The sequence below is a fragment of the Vombatus ursinus genome, unplaced genomic scaffold (assembly GCF_900497805.2).
Source record: "Vombatus ursinus unplaced genomic scaffold, bare-nosed wombat genome assembly UNPS02014811.1, whole genome shotgun sequence".
Taxonomy (NCBI): Eukaryota; Metazoa; Chordata; class Mammalia; order Diprotodontia; family Vombatidae; genus Vombatus; species Vombatus ursinus.
In genome coordinates, this window is record NW_020954589.1 from 11,808,115 (window position 1) to 11,830,380 (window position 22,266).

The 22,266-nt window shown below is 45.9% G+C and overlaps 2 protein-coding genes across 3 annotated transcripts in view; both read left to right on the forward strand.

The window, feature by feature from the left end:
* ZNF76 (zinc finger protein 76) overlaps positions 1-10,989 on the forward strand; it is a 34,970-nt gene extending 23,981 nt beyond the window's left edge. For both annotated transcript variants that reach the window (XM_027876702.1, XM_027876703.1), the window contains exons 7-15: positions 272-388; positions 3,834-3,909; positions 4,840-4,965; positions 5,235-5,414; positions 6,303-6,536; positions 6,659-6,819; positions 8,231-8,392; positions 8,907-9,020; positions 10,102-10,989. In XM_027876702.1, the coding sequence (XP_027732503.1) occupies positions 272-388; positions 3,834-3,909; positions 4,840-4,965; positions 5,235-5,414; positions 6,303-6,536; positions 6,659-6,819; positions 8,231-8,392; positions 8,907-9,020; positions 10,102-10,206 (1,275 nt within the window). In that variant the 3' untranslated portion in view covers positions 10,207-10,989. The remainder of the gene's footprint in view (positions 1-271; positions 389-3,833; positions 3,910-4,839; positions 4,966-5,234; positions 5,415-6,302; positions 6,537-6,658; positions 6,820-8,230; positions 8,393-8,906; positions 9,021-10,101) is intronic.
* Positions 10,990-12,233: 1,244 nt separating this feature from the next.
* DEF6 (DEF6 guanine nucleotide exchange factor) overlaps positions 12,234-22,266 on the forward strand; it is a 43,867-nt gene continuing 33,834 nt past the window's right edge. Inside the window, exon 1 of the mRNA XM_027876706.1 lies at positions 12,234-12,530. Coding sequence (XP_027732507.1) covers positions 12,435-12,530 — 96 coding nt within the window. The 5' untranslated portion in view covers positions 12,234-12,434. The remainder of the gene's footprint in view (positions 12,531-22,266) is intronic.

Genomic DNA, 22,266 nt, shown 5'->3' on the forward strand with positions numbered 1-22,266 from the left:
TCCATGTCTGTTCTGCCTTAATTACAGTGTTCATCTGCCTTCCACTCCAGAGTAAATGTAGCTACTCCTTTCTTTTGCAGCATGCCCCATAACAGATCTGCCTCAATCTGTCTCCGGACAGGACCCTTACCTCACCCAGGGTTCCCTAGCAGGCCAAATCCCATTTCTTAGGCCTGAACTATACCAGCTGACTCATTTGTCCTGCCCTGTTTGTCCTCCACTCCCCTCAGACAAGAGGGTGGGAGTGAGGATCTCCAGTTTTCTTTTGCAGGTCCTTCACAATAGCCAGCCACCTCACAATGGCAAAGGGCAGCAGGTTGGAGATAGAGCATTCCGCTGCGGATACAAGGGCTGTGGCCGCCTTTACACCACCGCTCATCACTTGAAAGTAAGTCTGCCAGCAGATGGCTTGGGTGCTATTCCTGGAGCTATAACTCAGTGCTTCCAGTCTAGCCAAAATGGGGCAGAGCATCTCTCACATGTTCATCCTTACTATTCAGGACCCTACTCAAGATGGTAAGGGCCTAATGTAGGACCAGGAGGCTGGGGGCACAGGGTGCGTAGAAAGAGAAGTCTCCATTTGAGGTGATAGAAGAGACACTTGAGAGGGGCCCTCTAGCATTGGGAGCTGCCAGGGGCCTCAGGGTCCCTCTCTAGCCCCAGCTAGCCTCTAAGATCCAGTAGTTTTATTTTTTTTCTATAAAAGAGAATGCACCCCTTGCTCTTCTACCTCATGTAACCTTCCTTTTTTATAGTCCCAAACTTTCCCACAACCCTGGTTAGGAGTCCTTCCTACAACATCCCTGACAACTATCCAGCCAACCTCTGCTTAAATGCCTGCAGTGATAGGGAACTTAACACCTCTGGAAGCAACCTATTATATTCTTGAGTGATGTTATTTTATTAGAAAGTTCTTCACATTGAGCCCAAATCAGCCTTTTGGCAATGTCCACTCATTGGTTCTGGTTTTCCTTTGAGTCAGGTGGTCTACAAAAGACTGAGTCATGATCATAAATAAGGCTGCCTTCAGATCTTTTCCATCTTTTGAAAACACCTCTTCTGGATTTCCATGGAGTAAATAAGTGAATGAGAATAATAACTGACATTAGCAATGAACCTGAACACTGTAATTCTAATGCTCAAGCTTGGCCCCCAAGAAGAAAGGAGAAAATGCCTCTCCCTCCCTTCTTTGCCAAGGTGGGGTACTGTGGATGTGGAACATTGTATGCACTGTCAAACTTAGTTGATATGTTGGTTAGTTTTGCTGAACTGCTTTTTCCCTTCCTCTGTTATTTGTTTCAGAGATGACTTTCTGAGGAGGAATATATTTAGAATTGAAGGTCATTTTAAAAACAAAATATATCAATAAGATCTTAAAAACTGACATTTCTATAACACCTTCAAGTTTTCCAAATACTTTACATATATTATTTCCTTTGAGTCTCACAATAAACCTGTGAGGTGAGCACTAGAGTTATTTTTCTATTTGTTTTTTAAAATTTTTTAATAATTTTTCAACAATCACTTCCATAAGCTTTGGAGTTTTAAATTTTTCTCCCTCTCCCTCCCCAAGATGGTTCATAATCTGATATAGTCTATGCATATACATTCCTACTAAACATATTTTCACATTAGTCATGTTGTAAGGAAGAATTAGAACCAATTAGAGGAACCACAAGAAAGAGAAAACAAAACAAAACAAGAAAAAAATAGCAAATAGTATGCTTTGACCTGCATTCAAACTCCATAGTTCATTCTTTGGATGTGGGTAGCATTTTCCATCATGAGACTTTTGGACATGTCTTAGATCCTTGCATTGCTGACAAGAGCTAAGTCCATTAATATTAGTCATTGCACAACATGGCTGTTACTGTGTACAACATTCTCCTGGTTCTGCTTACTTCACTCAGCATCAGTCCATACAAGTCTTTCCAGGTTTTTCTGAAGTCTGCCTGCTCATCATTTCTAATAGCACAATATTATTCCATTACATTCATATACCACAACTTGTTCAGCCATTCCCCAATTGATGGGCATCCCCACAATTTCGAATTCTTGGCCACCACAGAAAGAGCTGCTATAAATATTTTGTACATGTAGGTTCTTTTCCCATTATTATGATCTCTTTGGGATACAGCCCTGGAAGTGCTCTTGCTGGGACAAAGGGTATGCACATTTTTATAGCCCCAAATTGCTCTTTAAAATGGTTGGATCATTTCACAACTCCACCAACAATGCATTAGCATTCCAATTTTCCCACATCTTCTCCAATATTTATCATTTACCTGTTTTGTCATGTTGGCCAATCTGATAGGTGTAATGTGGTACCTCAGAGTTGTTTTGATTTGCATCTCTCTAATCAATAGTGATTTAGAACATTTTTTCATGTGAGTAGAGATGGCTTTAATTTATTTATCTGAGAACTGCCTGTTCATATCCTTTGACCATTTAACAATTGGGGAATGACTTGTATTCTTATAAATTTGACTTAGTTCTCTATATATTTTAGAAATGAGACCCTAATCAGAGACACTGGTTGTAAAAATTCTTTCCCAGTTTTCCACTTCCCTCCTAAACTTTATTTTCATTTCAATGATAAAGAAACAGGCTCACGAAGGTTGTGATTTACCTAAGGCCACACAGCCAGTAAGTGTCAGAGGCCAGATTTGAACAAAAGTCTTTCTGGCTCCAGGTCCAACACACCATCATCTACTTTGCCACTGTCTCCATGGCTTGTGTGGTTGTGACACTCATTTCCTTCCATTCTCTGGTTTGGTGTGCGTCTATCAGACTCCTTGCTGACAGGTGTCTCTTCTCCTTTAATGCCCGTACAATGCCCTCCTGTCCCTCCTTGGACATCTCTAGAAATCGCCTTTGTCTTTTGGGACTGGAGGAGGGATGAGACGATAATCATAGCTCAAACTTCCATAGCTCTTTGCTTACAAAGGACTTGGCATACTTTATCTCATTTCAGTGGCACCATTACCCTGTGAAGCAGTTGTTCCCATTTTTCAGGTGAAGAAACTAAAGCTAAGAGAGGTTCAATTAGTAGTAGAGTTGGAGTTTTAATGCAGGTCGTCTGACTCCAATTCTAGGACTCCATCCATGGTACCACACCACCATTCCAGATATCTCATGTCTGAAATAGGATATTCAATTCAATTCAGTCAACATTTATTAAGCACCTACTATGTGCCAGGCACTGTGTTTAGCAGTGGGGGTACAATTAAGAAAGAAAAAAAAGACAGTCCCTGCCTTCGAAGAGATTATAGTCTAATGGGGGAAGACAGCAAACAAAAGAAAGCTAGAAAGGAAGGAGGGGTGCTCAGGACTGGGGAGTTGGCGGACATCTTGAAACCCTGCAGTTCCATTTACAGAATAGAGTGATCGGGAAGACCAAGTTCTGCCCTCTAGTCTGAGGGGAGTAATATCTAAGGCTGGAGTTGGCAACTGGGTGATGAGATTAGAAGTGATGAGTTTATCCTGAGAGGGGCATCTTTTTTGGGGGAGTTGAAACCTGTGAAACCAGGCTAACCGATGCAAAGTGGAGATATGGATTTACAGGAGTTCTTATCTGATTCCTCCCTCAGGTGGAGCAGTCTCACTATTATTGGAAAATTGGAAAATTATTATCAATTGGAAAATCTTTTGCTCCTAGTGACGGCTGGCAGGAGAAGGGTGGAGAAGGGTAGAAATGTACAAATATAAAGAAAAAAAAATTGAAAGGCAGGCAGGGAGCCTGGGTTGTGGTGCCCTGGACCCTAAGGAAGGGCAGAGTAGCCCAGGTCAGTGGTTACATCCCTCTGAATCCCACTTTTCTCTTGACCTCACAGGTACATGAACGAGCCCACACAGGTGATCGGCCATACAGGTGTGACTTTGCCAGCTGTGGAAAGGCCTTTGCCACAGGTAAAACAATCAGGGTGGGGCTGAGAGGACTACAGATGGGGAGAAGCAGCATGACCAGGTCATTGGGAAGAACTGGAGGAAATATACGATGCTACTTCTTGTTGTTGTTCAGTCATTTCAGTCATTTCTGATCCTTTGTGACTCCATTTGGGGTTTTCTTGGCAAAGATACTGGAGTAGTTTACTATATCATTCTCCAGCTCATTTTACAGATGAAGAAACTGAGGCAAACAGGACTAATGAATTGCCCTGGGTCACACAGCTAGTAAGTGGTCTGAGGCTGGATTTGAATTCAACTCTTCCTGAACCCAGGCTCTGCAGTCTATCTACTGTACCACCTAATTGCCCTAATCCAAGATCAGGACTTAACCTAAAAATAAACTTTCACCTGGTGGGGCTTTTTTGGTTGGAGGATTCCTCTTCCCAGGAATAAGGAGTAGCATAGTCTATTGGAAAGAATAATATATTAAGAATCAAGAGAACTAGGTTCTCACCTTGCACATGCCAGATTCTAACTCTATTACTTTAGAGAAATCACTTCTCTGAGCCTCAGTTTCCTTATCTATGAAATTAGGACCATGGGACTGAGATTATCTCTAAGATCTCACCCAACTCTGTAATTCTAAAAATGACTCAGATTGGTCTGAGAGGAGGAAGGTAGGACTGTCCTCTGTAATCCCTCTGTGACTCTGATTTAGAACAGATTGGAGAAGGACACCGGCCTCTCAAGTTGAGGGGGCAAAGGTCAAGACTCAAAGGGGCCAAATGAGGTTGGGGAAAGCTGGAGCTAGGAGCACCTAAAGATCTTGGGCCTTTGGAGTAGATAATTATGTCCATGTTGAGAAGGGGAAGAGGGGTGGTGGAGGAAATCTCTATGAGAGGTTAGTGCTCCAGGAAGTCCCAGTTGATACCCACTTCTCTCCTCCCACAGGGTATGGTCTGAAGAGCCATGTGCGCACCCATACTGGTGAGAAGCCATACAAGTGCCCAGAGGAACTGTGCAACAAGGCCTTCAAGACATCAGGAGACCTGCAGAAGCATGTCCGCACCCACACTGGTGGGCCTTCTGCCTTCTAATGTCATTTCAGTCCTCTCTGCTCTCTGACACAACAGCCTATAATTTCCTCCTTCATGTTTCCCCATTCGTTCCAAGCATGATTACATTCTCAAAGAAAGCTACTCCCGTCCCTACTCTTAACCATCTCCTCAAACTTAGAGCGCTCTCGTGCTGGGAGCCTTGGGCACAAAATGTTTCCATCACAGTCCCCTCTGCCTACCTCTGCACAGGTCTCCCATGCTGCCCTCATCTGTCCTGGTCTCCTACAGGTGAACGCCCATTCCGGTGCCCCTTTGAGGGCTGTGGCCGATCTTTCACTACATCTAACATCCGAAAGGTACATGTCCGCACTCACACGGGGGAGAGGCCCTACACCTGCCCGGAGCCCCACTGTGGCCGTGGCTTCACCAGTGCCACCAACTACAAGAACCACGTGCGCATTCACACAGGTGGGACAGCTGGCACCCAAGAACCTTCCCTAGCTCTAGCCTAGGACCTTTCCTCACCCTGTCCCCATTTCCAGGGACTCCAGCTACTCTTGACGTAGGCAATTTTGTCATTTCACAATCTGACAACCTTTCCCTGTTGGGTACTCCATGATGCGCAGGGAGGCTGGTGTTCTAGCTGAATCAGCACCTTGAGTTTGGCTTTTTTTTTTTGTTAATGGGCCTCCTCATTCTGACTGGGTTGGCAGACCCAGGTCCCACAAAGGTAGCTCTCAATTCCCTTCTCCTCTGCTACCTATACCGAGTTCTTCCCTCTCTAGCTATGGCCCCAGAAGAGAATCTAAGATGGGAACAGGTGGGGGAAAGGTAGATTGTAATGTTCCCCTTGTCCTCCCCCCATCCACCTGCCATGGAACTCTTGTACATACCATCCCCCTCACATTATTTTCCCCATCTCCTGGTTTCAGGGCCCACACCCTTAGCCTTGCATGTCACTTTCCCAAAACTTTGTATACCCTCCCCTTCATTGGCTTCATGTTGTCCCCTCAGTGCACATCCTCTCTCACCCCCATGTCAAGTGCACAAGCAAGCATTTATCCCATGTTCCACCTGGTGGCTACATCTCTCCCTCTGTCCCACCTACTCTTCCCTTACCAACTCTAGCACCCTGGACCAGGTCCTGTGTTCCCCTTCACAGCCCCATCTCTCCACCCTTTGTCCCCTGGCTCCCTTCTCACAGTCCCATCTCCTTGCTCGGTCCCCCTAGTTCTCTTCTCACCGCCTCTGTCCCCCCAGTTCCTCACTCACCAGCCCCATCCTCCCCTCTCTGTCCCCCTAGTGCCCCCCTTGCCAGCCCTAGTCCCCACCCCCCTCACAGCCCAGTGTCCCCAGGGGAGAAGCCGTACGTCTGTACCGTGCCGGGCTGCGGCAAGCGCTTCACTGAGTACTCAAGCCTGTACAAGCACCACGTGGTGCACACACACTGCAAGCCCTACACCTGCAGTAGCTGTGGCAAGACCTATCGGCAGACCTCCACCCTGGCCATGCACAAGCGCAGCGCCCATGGCGAGCTAGAAGCCACCGAGGAGAGTGAGCAGGCCCTTTATGAGCAGCAGCAGCTGGAAGGTGAGGGGCAGGGGCTCCCCACGCACCCCTGGAGGCAGGGCCAGGACGCTCAGGGGAGATGGAAATACCACGCTTTGGGGTGCTGACCAGGAACTAACCTGTGCCTCTCCCTCCTCCCCCAGCTGCTTCTGCAGCTGAGGAGAGCCCCCCGCCCAAAAGGTCTCACATCACTTTCCTATCAGAGGTGAAAGAGGAGGGGGACATCCCAACACAGGTGACCATGGTGACCGAGGAGGATGGGGCTCCCCAGGTGGCCCTGATCACCCAGGATGGCACCCAACAGGTATGGGCTGTAGAGCTCAGGGTGGAGGGAGGAGATTCCCTACTGCTAACAAAATCACATGGTTATCATAGAAGGAGAGGTTGTCATCAACAGGATGTATGTTTGTGTGTCTGTAATGGCCCCCAACCTCCCAAATCTTACACCTTCACGGACTTGTAGGAGGCAGCAGAAGTTAGGGCTGCACAGTCCCCAAAGAGTAGCCTGGCCAGGTCTTTTTTTAGTTTTTGTTTTTTTAGGCCATTGGGGTTAAGTGACTTGCCCAGGGTCACACAGCTAGTAAGTGTCAAGTGTTTGGTCTGAAGCCAGCTTTGAACTCAGGTCCTCCCAACTTCAGGGCCGGTGCTCTATCTACTGCACCACCTAGCTGCCCCCCTGGCCAGGTCTAAGACTTAGCCTAAAACCTCAGTCTTTGTGAGTTCTGGGCAAAAAGCCCCAATAGCACTGGTTCCATTCCTCTGGGGAAAAGGGGTGCTCATGACTGTCTGAACAAGACAGGAGGACATAGAAAGCTCAGGGGAGGCAGCCGTCTGTTCTAGGGCTAGGCCTTTGCCACAGACTCGGTTCTGATCCTTAGTTGCCTAGATTGACAGCCTGTGGCAAGTCACTTCACTTCTCTGTCTTAGTTTCCCCATCTGTCAAAAGGAGATGATAATATCTTCCTTTATTACTTAGTGTAGTTTTTTTTTTTTTTGGATGAGACAATAGGGTTAAGTGACTTGCCTAGGGTCACGCAGCTAGTGAGTGTTACGTATTTGAGGCCGGATTTGAACTCAGGTCCTCCTGACTCCAACCACTACTCCACCTAGCTGCCCCCCTTAATGCAATTATTATGAAGATTTAGTCACATACTGTACATGTAGCATTGTGCAAATGCAAGTCGTTAATACTGGTGATATTTACAGGATCGTAAGATTTAGAGGTGGATCCACGATCATGGACCTTAGTCATTAGAGATGATCTAATCCACCCTCCTCATTTTACAGATGAGGAAACTGAGCCTCAGGGACAGTGACTTGCCCAAAATTATACAGAGAGTGAGTAGAGGAGTTTAGATTTCAGCCCATGTCTTCAGATGCCCAAATTCAGTATTCTTTCTATCACACTCCCTAGCTCTGCCATAGTCCTCCATCCTAAATCAACCTCATTTGGTCCTTAGTGACTAGTGTATAATCTCCTGGACAACAGGGATTGTATCCTTATTCATTTGTGTATCTCCCTCAGTACCTGGCACAATATGTTGTCAAGAAGTACTTTAATAAATGTTTGTTGAATTGTGAACAGAGCAGGCTCATGTTATGTCCTTATAATCCCTACAGGAAAGATTTGATAAACAGCTAACAAAGGGCATCTAGGGGTTTAACCCATAGCCAGGACAATCTTCTCTTTCCTTCAAACCTCTTACTACCTACAGGTCAGTCTGTCCCCTGAAGACTTGCAGGCCCTAGGAAGTGCCATCAGTATGGTGACCCAGCATGGTGGCACGGCCCTCACCATCCCCAGCCCTGAAGACCTTGGCACCTCCAGCACACATACTGTCACCATGGTCAGCGCCGATGGCACCGAGACACAGCCAGTATGACCGAGGGTTTTTGTTCTCTCTCTGTCCTTCTCAGCAGAGGCATTCAACCATAGCTAGAGTTACTCAATACCTCTTACTGCTCTAAGGACCCTTTCTCCCCCTCAGGAGGGATTCCTTAAGTCGATATCAGTATCCTCTTAAAGACTAATGGATCCAGAGTCAGGAGACCATTAGTCTAGTCACCTGTTGTGGGGTCTTTCCTCTCTGGGCTTCGTTTTCATACTCTATAAAATGTGGCTGTGGGAGGTGGGACTAAGTGAGCTCCAAGATTCTTTAATGTTCTAAAATTCTGTGATTTGAAACCCGTGGGCCAGGTTAGATTCTGGAGAAAGACCATTCTCACTTAGCCTGAACCTCAGGCTAATTAGCTTCTGAATCCCAATAGTCTTCTCTGTTCTTTCCTTGGTCTCTGTAAGATCCGTATTCCAGGACGCCTGGAAATATGCTTGGAGAACCAAAAAAAAAAAAAAAAAAAAAAAAAAAAACAAACCACCTTTCTGTATTTCAGGTTACCATCATAACCTCCGGGGCCATGGTGACTGAGGATTCAGCTGTAGCATCCCTTCATCACCAGCAGGTGGCACTGTTGGCCACAGCCAATGGGACTCACATTGCAGTGCAGGTGTGTAAACTGTAGAGAAGCAGTATGTGGAGCAGGATATTACGGGAGTGCAGAGAAAAAAGCAAATTTGAAATAGATTTTTAGAAAGAACCTATTTCAAGGGAACTGATGCTGTGATTTCTCTCAGACCAAAGTAGGGTTATAAAGCATCCCAGAATCTCTTCAGCTGGGTTTATGAACAGAGTACCAAATGTAATGTACTCCTTCCCATTTCTGTACTCTCAGATCCTCCCCAGAAGCTTCATACTTGCTTTCTGTAGCATTATTCAGCATCATTCTTTGTATCTTTTCCATGCCCCCTTCTGATAAGCTTGACCTCCCAGAGAACAGTTGTATGTCCTGTTTACAAAGAACTTTACATACCTTATTTTATTTGCTGATTCAGAAAGCTCTGTGAGATGGTTAATGCAAATTTTATTCTTTCCATTTTACAAATGCGGTGACTAAGCCTCAGAACAGAGACTTTTTTTTACCTAAGGTTTGGTACCACAGCCCAGGCTTTCTGACTTCAAATTCAGTGTGCTATCCACTGTGCCACAGCTCCTTCCTATGCCTGCAGCTTCTCCTCCTCAATCTGGAATGGTAATGTGCTATTGGCGTTTATAGGAGAGACGCTGGGCAACATCAGGAGACCTTAGACTGCATATAATTCACTGAATTACAGATTCATGACATCTCAGAGTTGGAAGAGACTTCAAAGGCTAACTAGTCTAACTGAAGCTGGACAGAGTAGCTGTGACACTTTGGAGATGTCTCCTCTCTTGAGTTTTCAGTTTGTAATCTCATCAAAGGAGGACAAAGAGGGAGAGATTAGATCATCTCTAAGGTCCTATCTAGCTCAAGAGTTCTGTGCTATGGTTTTGACTCCTTTTCCCCTGGAAAATGACCCAGGCCCATTACCCCTCCACATCTCCTTGACCATGTTTATTCTCCTATGTATCAACCAACCAACGAGCATTGTTGAGTTTGTTGAGTGCTTGAGGTACAGCTAACACCATGGTAGGCTTTGGAGGATACAAAAAACCTGCTTGTTGCCTACAGTGAGTCTTATTCTCTTTCTCTCCCTCTCACCCACTTGTAGCTGGAGGAGCAGCAGACCTTGGAAGAGGCCATTAGTATGGCTACCGCTGCCATGCAGCAGGGGGCTGTGACCCTGGAGACATCTATATCAGAAAGTGGCTGTTGAGACCCTAGAGCAAGCTGGGTCCCACACAGTGGCAAAGAAGATGCCAGGTGATACAGGCATCACTGTCTCCAAGCGTCCAGGCTGTGGATGAACCACGGAAGGTGGCCACATAGAGGTCGCTGAGCCAGAGAAAGCAGCGTTGAGAGCAGCATAGTTGGGGGAAAGGGAATGGTTTTGCCATCAATAAGGGTGGCAGCCAAAATGGGGGAGTTCTAGACATCCTCAGAAGGTGAGAAGGACCCAGTGGGTCACTAGACTGCCCTGGGGCTCCCACTGAAGCCTGCCTGGGTGCTCCTCTTCCTCTTGAGAGCACCCTGTTGCCCCTTACCCCTTTCCTTAGGACAGTGAGTAGAGGTCAAGGATGCCTTGGGGGCTGGCCTTCTGCCCTCAGGTAGTTGCTTCCCACTATGTGGGAGGCCCCAGTAGAGGTGGGGAGAGGGAAGCACCTGGCTCCACCAGAAGATGTTCTGGAGCGCCTCTAGCCACATACAGCAATAACTATGGTAGAGGGGGGCCACGATGTCCAGGCAAATGGCAAGAATTTCCTGAGGGGGCTCTGGCAGACAGGAGGAAAGAAGCAGTCTCCCTCAGCCCACTCTCAGCCATTCATACTGTGGCTGGAGCAAAGAGTGGTCCCTGCACTTAGATTGCTGGGTTTGGGATTTGTGTGTGTGTGTGTGTGGTTTTTGTTTGTTTTTTAATTCCATTTTTATAATTTTTTTTTCTGCTAAGGGTGATGGTGGCGAGTGGGTGGATGCTTATTTAATAAAAGTTCCAAATTTCTATATGGGTCAGTCATTCTCCTTTCGTGATAGAAACCAGCTGCAAGACACTGACTTCAGTAACTCTGAGCCCTCACTTGAAGCCAAGAGAGCCCTGTATTTCTTTATCTGTGACTGGGATGAAGTACTAGGGCTGGGGTGAGGGTAGGAAGACAAATTGGTACAAAAGATTTGGCCTTTCGTGGTGTGGGGTAGTAGATCGTGTCATACTGGCTAGGCAGAGGGGATGCATTTAGGTCCCATCTTCTCAGTCCCTCTGTCTTTCTCAAGAATTCCAGGCTTCTTTTGCTACCTACAGCTTCCAAACTGCAGGAGAATTTCAACCCCATGTTCATCTCTTTGCTGAGAGATTTCACCATGAGACTTCCTCATTGTGCAGCATGGCTGGCCCTAGCTGGCAATGCCCTGTGGCCAGGGACAAGCCTTTTACATGGTGTCATGGAGGTAGCACTGGACTGGCTGTCCGATGAGATCACCTAGGTCTGAGTCCCCACCAGCTGGGTGACACTGAACAGATTATATAATCCCTCCTGAAGGTGAGCTTCTTCATTCATCTATCAATGGTAACAACCATACTTACAGTATATACCTCCCTGGGTTTGTACGTGTGGCTAGAAATGCCCAAGGAGAGTACTGTAGGGATAGGGATGGCTCTCTTCCTCCACAGCAAATGATAGTTAAACAAATTGAGCTTTGCACTTGGGGAGCCCTGCCCTTTCTCCAGCTTCTTGAAAGCATCTGGAGATTTGTGCCCCTGATTCCCCTCTGGAGTCTGACTTCCCTGAAGTTGGATTAGATGTCTCTCCTGTATGGATCAGGGGGGACCTTCTGGGTTAAGATCTGATGAGGTTTGGGTGGGATCATGCCCTAAATTCCTTGGAGAAACACACTGTAGGGGTCTGGGGCAGGGGAGGCTGGGAAAAGGGAAAGGGTTTCAATAATTAAATAGGAATAAAAGACAGAGGGACAATGTTGCCCCTACTTTACACCAATTTCCTCATTTGCCTCTACCCCACCCCTACTTGAGAGGAGGTAAAAGCTCTACAGTGGTGGCACTGAATTCAGAGGTTTACCAAAGTAACTTCTGGGGATAAACATCTTCTACCCCTTCCTCCACCCCCATCACCAAGAAGTCTCCACGAACCAAAGAGTGATTCAGTTACTAGAGTGATCTTTGGAACCACCCCCATCAGCTCATTAGGCCAAAGGAGTCCCTGGTGAGAACTGTGCTCTCAGGGGCTGGGCAAGTAAATAAAGCCGGTCCCTATTCATCTTGGATACCCACCCCCTCTCCCTTTCGAGGAGGAACCTAGAGTACTTCAGAGCAGGCAGGTGGAGCTAGTGCTCTGTAGTATGGCCCCTCTGCGGTCTCCAAAGCCGTTTGCATTTCCTGAAACCGGATCTCCTGGGTGTCAGAGCAGCCTCTGAGTCCCAGGCTTCTCGGCCATGGCCCTCCGTAAAGAGCTGCTCAAATCCATCTGGTATGCCTTCACAGCCCTGGATGTGGAGAAGAGCGGCAAGGTCTCCAAGTCCCAGCTCAAGGTGAGGCAGAGGCTCCCCCCAGGGGTACAGGGTGGGAGGAAGGGACTAGAAGCCAGGGGAGAGGCGTCTTTCGCTGCTCCTACCTCCAGCCGGGCTTGCTCCTGCACTGCCCCAGGAGAGCCACCAGCCTGGCGGTACAGGTGCCCAGAGCCCGTCTAAAGGAGCTTGGGAGCCACAGCTGGAGAGGCCGATATGATATCCTGGTGAGAGGCTTCTGTTAAGTGTGGGACAGCTCCAACAAACCCCCCGGCTGTGGGCCAGGGACTAGTAGGGCCACGAGTAGAGACTGTGGAGCTTCAGAAGGGGCGAGCTAGGCTGGCAAGTTCCAAACTCAGACTCAGCGCACATGGCCCCCCCACCCCGCACCCTCCCCTCGTTCGTTCTGGGACGTGTAGCCAGCATCTTCCTGCCCCATTTCCTCTGGCGGCTTTGAAAGGAGACAGTTAGAAAGCTCTTCAGTCACTTCCTTTCAGGGCTTAGGGGCTGCATCTCCCCTGCCCCCAATCCATGGAGAGTCAGAGTCGGTGCACTGCCACCCAGGACACAGGAGAGAAGCTGCCCAGAACACCCTCCCTCCTCCACTGCAGCACTGGCTGGCCCTCCCTGTCAGACCTTTAGGTTGGAGAACTACTGCTTAAGGCCATGGGGTAGTAGTTAGCAAAGGGTTTGCCAATGTTGTCTTGAAAGGCAACTGCCCAGCAGAAAGCTGCCACCTAAGTGACTGTAGGCTGCAGGATCTTCCTTCTGTCCATGCCTGGAACAGGTTTGGCTAAGAGGCAAGCAGTGACGCAGCTGCCCTGCTAATCGGCTGTGATGGACCCAACCCACTGACCCTTGAAAGTCTTCCCCAACTTGAGACATCCAAGAGGAGGCTTTTCAAGCATCGGGCACTGTGCTAGGCACTGGGGTTGCCAAGCCAAAAATAAAATAATCCTCATGGTGATATAATATATGATATAACAATCCCCCAAAATGAAATAATTCTCAGCCTCAAGGAACTTATATTCCATCCAGTAAGTCAGCATAGAAGTGTATAAAAGCGCATTTCAGGGGTAGGAGGCCCTAGCAGCTGGAGAAATCAGAGAGAGAGCCTCATGGAAGAGACCACTCTCAAGCTGAAGGGCGCTCCGTGGATTTGAGGAGGCAGAGATGAGGAGGGAGTGCGTTTCTTGTGCAGAGGGACGGAGGTGGGAAATGGAGTGGCATTTGTTAGAATCTGCAAGAAAGCTCATTTAGTTGAATCATATAGTACTTTAACATGTAATAAGCCTGGAAAAACAGGTAGGAGACAAATTGTGAAGGATTTGAAATGCCAGAGAAGTTTGTATTTGAAGGAGTTCTCTGAGGTTGTGGCTAAAGGGGTAAAACATAAAAAAAACCCATGACAGGTTCATGGACCTAGCAACCCCTTCATTTTGCAGGTGAGAAAGATGAAGCCCAGGAGATGAATTGAGCTGTAGAAGGATTGGGTGGAAGGAGCGTTTATGTCCCACCCAACTTCTGCCCCTCTGGATCCCCAGGGCCAATCTACCAGGAAGAGTTGGAGCCACTGGAACTCTCACTGCTCCATCGGTCCCTCAAAGGGGTACCAGGGATTAATTCCTGGCTGTCTGATCAGTCACTGCAAGTCAAGTTGGCCTGTTTCCCAGCCTGGTTCTCTCTTCTCCCCATCCTCCCAATGGCACAGAGCTCTAAGCTTTCCTTGGGTGGCTGGGCTAGAACCACCACCACCCACCCCTTACCCCCAACCCAGGGAGGCAGGGAGAGCCACAGCATAACTCCTATTCCACAGTCCCATTCAAGCCCGTACCCACAAAACCCCAGTTAACTCTGTCCTGAAAATCTGCCTTTAGGATTGGTAGATGCCTCTGGCTAGCAGGGCCCATTACAGATCACCCTGAGTTAGTCAATAAACATTTATTAAGCACCTACTATGTGCCAGACACTGTGCTAAGCTCTGGGGATACAAAGAAAGGGAGAACAATCCCTGCCCTCCAGGAGTTTATAATCTGATGGAGGAAGATAACACTTAAGAAGAAATTGTACCCCGAATGGGCAGCAAGGTGGTACAGTGGATAGATTACCCAGTCTGGAGTCAGGAAGACCTCAGTTAGAATCCAGCCTCAGAGACTTTCTAGCTATGTGAACCTGGGAAAGTCACTTAACTCAGTTTACCTCAGTTTCCTCATCTGTAAATGAGCTGGCAAAGGAAATGGCAAACCACTCCAGTATCTTTGCCAACGAAACCCCAAATGGGGTCATGAAGAGTCAGAAATAGCTGAAAATGACTAAACAAACAAAAACTAGGGGCAGTGATAGACGGGGTAGAGAGTAGACATAAGAAACCTCCTCCCAGATCCTCTACTAAAAATGGGGTCCCGGAACTTCAATATTCCCCCATGCTGGGTGGTTTTTTCCCCTTTTATTTCTGAATCCCATTTGCTGCAGAAATGTGCAGTTTTGATTCCATCACCTGAATACTAATCCCCTCCAGAAATTTAAGTCCGTTATACAGTGTCCCCACAACTCCACCCTTAACCCAACGCTTTCATCTTTTCCCACCTCCTTTAGTTTTCCCCCTTATAGGTACTATAAACTTGTCTATAGGTACTATTGACTTGTATTCCATCACCATGGTGTCCCCTGTATACAGGCGCTCCAACCCAGTTTATGGCCCTCCCATTCTAGCTACATGGTCATTCAGAGAGGCCAACCCAGTCCAGACCCATGTCTAGGCCTACTCTTTGGTTCTCTGAAGCATGTAGAGACAGTACATTCCACAAGGAAGGGCACACTAGGAGATGAGGTTATTTGGTTTATGTTCCTTTATGACTATGGGGTTCTAATAGCTGCCCATGACTCCTTCTAGCTACATCTTAACTTGGATGGGAATCAAGGTGAGCATCAATTGTGACCCTGGGCAAGTTACTCCATTTTCTTGGGTCTCAGTTTCCTCATCTGTAAAAGGGTTGAATTAGGTGTCCCATAACATCTCTTCCAACTCTATGATATTATAATACTTTGATCACACATAGGACTTTGGTAGAATTTACTACAAAATGATGGGGTTAGGCAAAATGATCCATAGCCAAGCCTCTTATCAGCATTCTCTAACTTTAAATTGAATCTCTGGGATTCACTGTCTCAATAATGAAGATCCTAGGGAAGGTGGAGTGGTGGTTGATGGCCAACATCACAGGATGTGGAAGGGAAAAAGAGGACCAAGTAAAGCCCAAGGAAGTCCCTTCAGTGGTGACAAGGGAACTGAAATAGGAGGAAGTAATGATCAGGCCAGCGAGGCCGGAAGGGGCAAAAAAGCAAAAGAGAAGTGGTCAGACAACAGAGGAAGAAGTTAAGAAGAGAGATAAATAAAGATAAGTAGTCCCAACACCAGATGGCCAAAACAGAGAATGAATTCCTCCCTTCCTTTCTCCTTCTCCACCTTTCCCTCTCCTCACTCCCTAACCTTGGTGCTTCCATTGGGAGTATGGGCCTGTCATTGTCCTCAGCCTGGGGCTGACCATACTTTTGACCAGTCCTAAAGAAACACAGAGAGAAATCCTGAAAAGAAAGAAGGAAAACATGTTTTTTGTTTTTTTTTTTAAGGAAAGGCTGAACGAGCAGGATTATTCAACTTAGAAAAAAGAAAGCTGAGAAGGCAGCAAATAATTCTTTTGCTCTTTCAAAGGTTACTTACAGAGGGTGGAAAATATCCTTTTGTCCATTTATAGTGAGAACAGAGTAAGAAGAAAGGTTCTTGAACTGTAGCAGGATAGGTTAAGGCTCAATATTTATGACTTCTCAAAAACTGAGAGCTTATATAAAGGGTTTTTTTTTTGTTTTTATTTGATTTTTTTTCTAAGAGTAGACAACTTTATTATTACATAGGGAAAGCTAGCTGAATGTAGCTTAGATGATTCTAATTTTGTTGGAAACATCCAGAGCATCATAGTCATGGGCAGGTTAGACGTAGGCCTTCTTAATTCCATCAAGCCAGATCAGTGCATTGACACTGATAGGACACTGATGTCATACTTTTATAGCCTGCTTCATCTAGTGTTTGTTAGCCTTGACATCCACAATGAATACCAGGATTCTGTTGTCTTGTTCATAGCAGATTAGTGGTCAAGGAAAACTTGATGATGGCATAGTCAATCAATAAACATTTATCAGGTGCCTGCTGTGTGCCAGGCACTGTGCTAAAAACTGGGTTGTTCCTGCTAGGGGCACTTTTCTAAGTGTTCGTGAGCTATCTTCAAAACCAAAGTGTCTTGGGTCACCAGAGGGTAAGAGATGTTTGAGTTTTATTCTTATGTACACCCTTCAACACTGCCTTCTTGGCCTTCAAGGCTTTCTGTTTGGGGAAAACAAATACTTCCTTCTCCTCCTTTAGTGCCATCATGGGGGAAAGAAAAAGTAAGAGCCCTAAAGTTTTTTTCAATTTTAGTTTTATTTTTTCAATTGACAAAAATTTATTTTCTGTTCCTCCTACCCAGTTGAAAAAAAGAAAACAAAACAAAACATTTGTGACAAATAAGCATAGTCAAGTCAAACAACCCTGTACAGAGAGACCTTGGCCTCTCTCACACAAGTTCCCTCAGAGGGTGGGATTGAGAATCTGATGGTCAATGAGGTTTCCTTGGTCCTAGTTGATGCCCTTTCTCTAGGTACAGGTTTGATGACGTCAGTCATTATTATCAGTAAATTCTAGAAGCCTGCTTTTACCTTTAGGATCAAATATAAACTCTTCTGTTTGGCATTTAAACCTGGTCCCATAAGAATTCTCCAGCGTCATCTTGCATCCTTTATCTTCTGTGCACTCTACAATCCAATCACACTGGCTTTCTTGCCATTCTCTACTGGTCTCTCCATCTCCCATTTTCATGACTCCTCACTAGTTGTTCCCCATGCATGTAATTCACTTCCTCCTCGCCTCCATTTCTTAGAATCCCTTGTTCCTTCAAGTCTCAACTCAAGCACCATCTCCTATATGAAGCCTGTCCTGATTCTACCTCCTCCCTCACTCCAGCTCCCAGTGTTGTTTATCCACAAAGTACCTTGTTTGTGTTTTGAATATATTCCTCGTAAGTCCGTGTTGTCTCCCCTGGTTGGATGTAAGCTCCTTGAGGGCAGGCACTGGTTCATTTTTTATTTGTATCCTTAGTGATAAGCACAGTGCCCAGCATGTAGTTGTTTTTGTTGTTAAGTTGAGACCCCATTTGGGGTTTTCTTGGCAAAGATACTGGAGTGGTTTGCTATTTCCTTCTCTAGCTCGTTTTACAGATGAAGAAACTGAGGTAAATAGGGTTATGTGATTTGCCCAGGATCATACAGTTAGTAAGCGTCTGAGGCCAGATTGGAACTCGGAAGGAAAAGTCTTCCTGACTCCAGGCCCAGTCGTCTATCCACTGTGCCACCTGGCATGTAGGAGGTGCTTAATAAATACTGCTTTCCCCTTACAAAGTTTTTCACTGCAGTTGGTGTCACACTCAAACAGAAAGGGAACCAGAAGAATTCCTATATCAAACACTTGGACTTAGAAAAACACGAAGTAACATTATCTATGTTCTGTTGTATTTTTATTTATTTGGTGAAATGTTTCCCAATGACATTTTGATTTGGTTCAGCCCCCCTGGCGTTTGACACCTTTGCTTTGTTTGACGCATTGCCCCAAATCCAGCTGTGATTCCCAGTAGCAGTCTTGATACCTGTGCTAATTTAATACCCGACATCACCTCCACCCCGCTTGAGGGTAGAATAACACAGTGGCCAACCCCTGAGCCAGTGAAGAGGTTCCAAGAGGGGACTGGAGTGAACCCAGAGTGTTCTGTCCAATCCAGGAGAAACACAAGGAGGAATCCTACTTGGAGAAGAAAGAAGGAAACTAGGGAAACTCGCGTTAGTGGTGAAAAGGGAGTCAGTGAGCAACTCTTAGCCAAAACATTCTCACTTAATGCAAGTCTTTGAGTCTTTATTCTGCCCCTCTTCCTTGCGGGCGCGGAGGTTGCTGCCCTTCTCCTGAACCAGGGCTTATTTTATACATCCCAAACTTGGGTGTAGGAGCATGAGAAGAGTACTTAGTGGATAGAGTACTGGGCCTAGAGTCAGGAAGACCCAAATCCAAATGCAGCCTCACACACTTACTAGCTGTGTGACCTTGGGCAAGTCACTTAACCTCTGTTTGCCTCAGTTTCTTCATCTGTAAAATAGTGATAATAAAAGTAGAGTTTTTGTGAGGCTCAAACAGGATCGTTGTAAATCACTTACACAGCGCCTGACACATAGTAGGCACTATATAAATGGGCTAGTATGTGGAGTAGTAGTGAAAACTCTGACCTGGAGTCAACAGACCTGAAGTGTAGTCCTGACTCTACCCTCATGAGTTGTGTGGACTTGGGCAGGTAACTCTGTGACTCAGTTTTCTTCTCCATAAAATGATGAGAATAGATGACCTTTATGGCCCCTTCCAGCTCTAAAGGACTATGATTCTATTCCATATTTCCCTACGGAGACTAGAGGAAAAATATATTCCAACTTGGGGGTTCTCTGGTACCTCAGACTGGCTCTGCATTGCTCACCATCCTTGGAAACCCTAGGTCCCAGCCATAACACTCCAAGGTGGCCACACCCCTTTCCTGACCCCAACTGCGCTAGCCAGAGCACACCCTATTCAGGAAGCCATAGCTCTCTGAGGTTTGCCAACCTCTCTGTCTGGGGATAGGCTCTGAGGCCCTGGCTTCCTGGAGCCCTCTCTTTCTCATCATCCTAATACCCCACAAGGGTATTTGAGCCCACACTGATAGCCACAGCCCTGGAATCTATTAATTTTAGCCCTTCCCCCAGCCTAGGACTTGTGTGGGCCCTGCCTGGGGAAGGGCAGTGGCAAGAAAGAGAAATGAAGAAACTGGTTGTTAAGTTGGGCTCAGAGGAGATGGCTGATGTGATTAAAGTAAGGTGGGGACTGAGGAACTGCCCATACATGGATAGAGAAAGACTTAAGAGCCTGAAGAGGAAGAAGGGACGTTAGTTAGAGATCTTCTAGTCCTGGGGTTCAGAAAAAAAAAAACCCAACACATTAAAAAATATATTTATAGCTATATTTCCACATAATTGTTTCCATTGTTGTCCTGTGTATTTTGTTGTGTGCATTGAAAAAACATTCTGAGAAGGGCTTTACCAGATTTCCAACGGAGTCTGTAACACAAAAAATGTTAGGCCTACTCTCTCATTTTAATCAATAGGGAAACACTTTCTGAGAGAAGGGAATGTGACAACCACACTCACACAGCTAGCTCTCTTTCTTTCTACCCAGAACAGAAAAAGAAGGGGGAGGCTTAAATGGACAGCAGGTGGGCTTTAGGTGAGACGTGAGGAAATCCAACCAGGGCATTTGTGATGCCCTACTGTGCTGTGAGCATTATAATTGGAGAAAAAAAAAAGCAGGAGGCTCGTCCTGAAGGAATGTAGCATACATGTAGAAACCTGAGGCAGCTCAAGAAGGATCATACAGAGCGAAGAGAGTTAATACAAGGCCACCTTTGTGTGAAGGAAGGCACAATCATTGGTTTGAGGTTAATTAGAAAAGGTTTTCTGGAGAAAAGGGGGGTGGTGTTTTGTTTTTAGTTGATTGTTTAGTCAGGTTTTGAAAGAAAGTAAGTATATGTAAGTTGTTCAGTCATGTCTGACTCTTCATGACCTCATTTAGGGTTTTCTTGACAAAGATACTGGAGTGGTTTGTCATTTCCTTCTCCCGCTCATTTTACAGATGAGGAAACTGAGGCAAACAGGGTGAAGTGATTTGCCCAGGGTCACACAGCTAGTAAGTGTCTGAGGCCAGATTTGAACTCAGAAGTGTTTTCCTGATTCTAAGCCTGGCGCTCTAGCTACTGCACCACCTAGTTGCCTATAGACAGGAAAAAGCACTAGAAATAAAAGGGATTGGGTCACTGAACCTCTCAGTCTCCCCAGGTAACTCTCTAAGACTGTAAGTTTGAGGAAGGTTGCCAGTCAGCATCAGCGGAGGGATTTCCCTACATTCACAGGTCTGGACCACACACAGACACACACACACACACACAAATTTGTGTGGGTATATATACATATATATGTATATATACAGACACACACATATATACACACATATATATAAATATATACACACATGTGTGTATGTGTGCATATGTGTGTGTGTGTGTGTGTATATATACATATACATATATATGTATGTATGATGCATGAATTCTTCCTACCTTGTCTTTATTTGCCTTATTTTGGCTTTTGTCCTATGAATTGGGCTGAGGCAGCCATTCTTCATGGATGCTGCCTAGTACTACCCATTAAGTCCATGGGATTGCCCATACTTGCCAAAGCTCTCTTCCTCCTAGTCCGGGTTCTATCATTATGGTCGGGGCAGGAGGTAGAAGAATATATTGTAGGAGAGTCTCCTCCCTAACATCACCCTCATAGCCTATGGTGAGTCCCCAGACATCTTTTAGTAATCTATTCTGTACATGTCATTCACGGATTTTCTGGAATCTTTCTTGACCTAATTCATTCTAAGGCCTCATAGTTCAAGTATTGGAGGCATATGTTGGAGATTATGATGCCATAGTGTCAAGGCTATAGGGCAAGACCCAGTTAAGCATGTAGAAGAGGGAGGAGTCTATCCCTTGGCACTGCCCCTTACCTCTTGTTTGCGGTATAGTGTATGGAGAGCACCAAACTTTGATCAGGGTTTCTTAACATGGGGTCTACAAGTCCCCAAGAGTTCCATGGATAGAACTGAGGGAGGGTGCATGAGTTTGGACAGGGAAAAAAAAAACATATTTAAATTTTCATTAATCTCTAATTGAAATTTTGGGCAGTGAGGTAGTACAGTGGATAAAGTTCCAGGCCTGGATTAAGGAAGACTCACCTTCCAGAGCTCAGATCTGGCCTCAGACACTTATTAACTGTATGACCCTGGGCAAGTCACTCACTTAACCCTGTTTGCCTCAGTTTCCTCATCTGCAAAACGAGCTAGAGAAGTAAATAGCAAACCACTCCAGTACCTTTGCTAAGAAAATCCCAGATGGGGTCATGAAGAATCTAACACAACCAAACAACAACAGCAAACTGAAATTTAGCATTTCCTTCAATAATGAATCTTTAAAAAAAAAAAAGAAAGAAAGAAATTATCCTGAGAAGGGACCCATAGACTTTACAGGATTGCCAAAAGGGGTCCATAACACAAAAAAGGTTAGGAACCCTTGATTTAGAGTCTCAAGAACCTGGGTGTACAACTACCTCTAACATTTACTACCTCTGACACCTATTGGTTGCGTGACTCTGGGCAAGTTATTCAACCTCTCTGATATTCATCAGGAAAATGGTAATTTTAGCCCCTACATCAACAGGGTGGTTGTGAGACTCAAAAAAGGTAAGGAAAAATCCTTCAGAAATGTTAAGGGTCTACATAAGGATCAGTTATTTTTATTTGGTGGGGCAGAGCTTGGGGGTGCATTCCTCTGGAAAGCACCTAGTCATGCCTCCTTGTACCCACATGCATGGCCGTGAATAAATGAGACCTTGGCTGTTGGTTCGGAAAGGCTGCCAGTACCTGACTTAGAGTACAGAAAGCAGTACTTACTCTTATTTACCAGAAATTTTCACCTCTTGAGCTTCAAGGGGCCCCCTTGTTCTAGTAGGGCCAGGATTTTTCAACTGAACCAGTGTTTCTCCTGCCCATTCCCTTCAT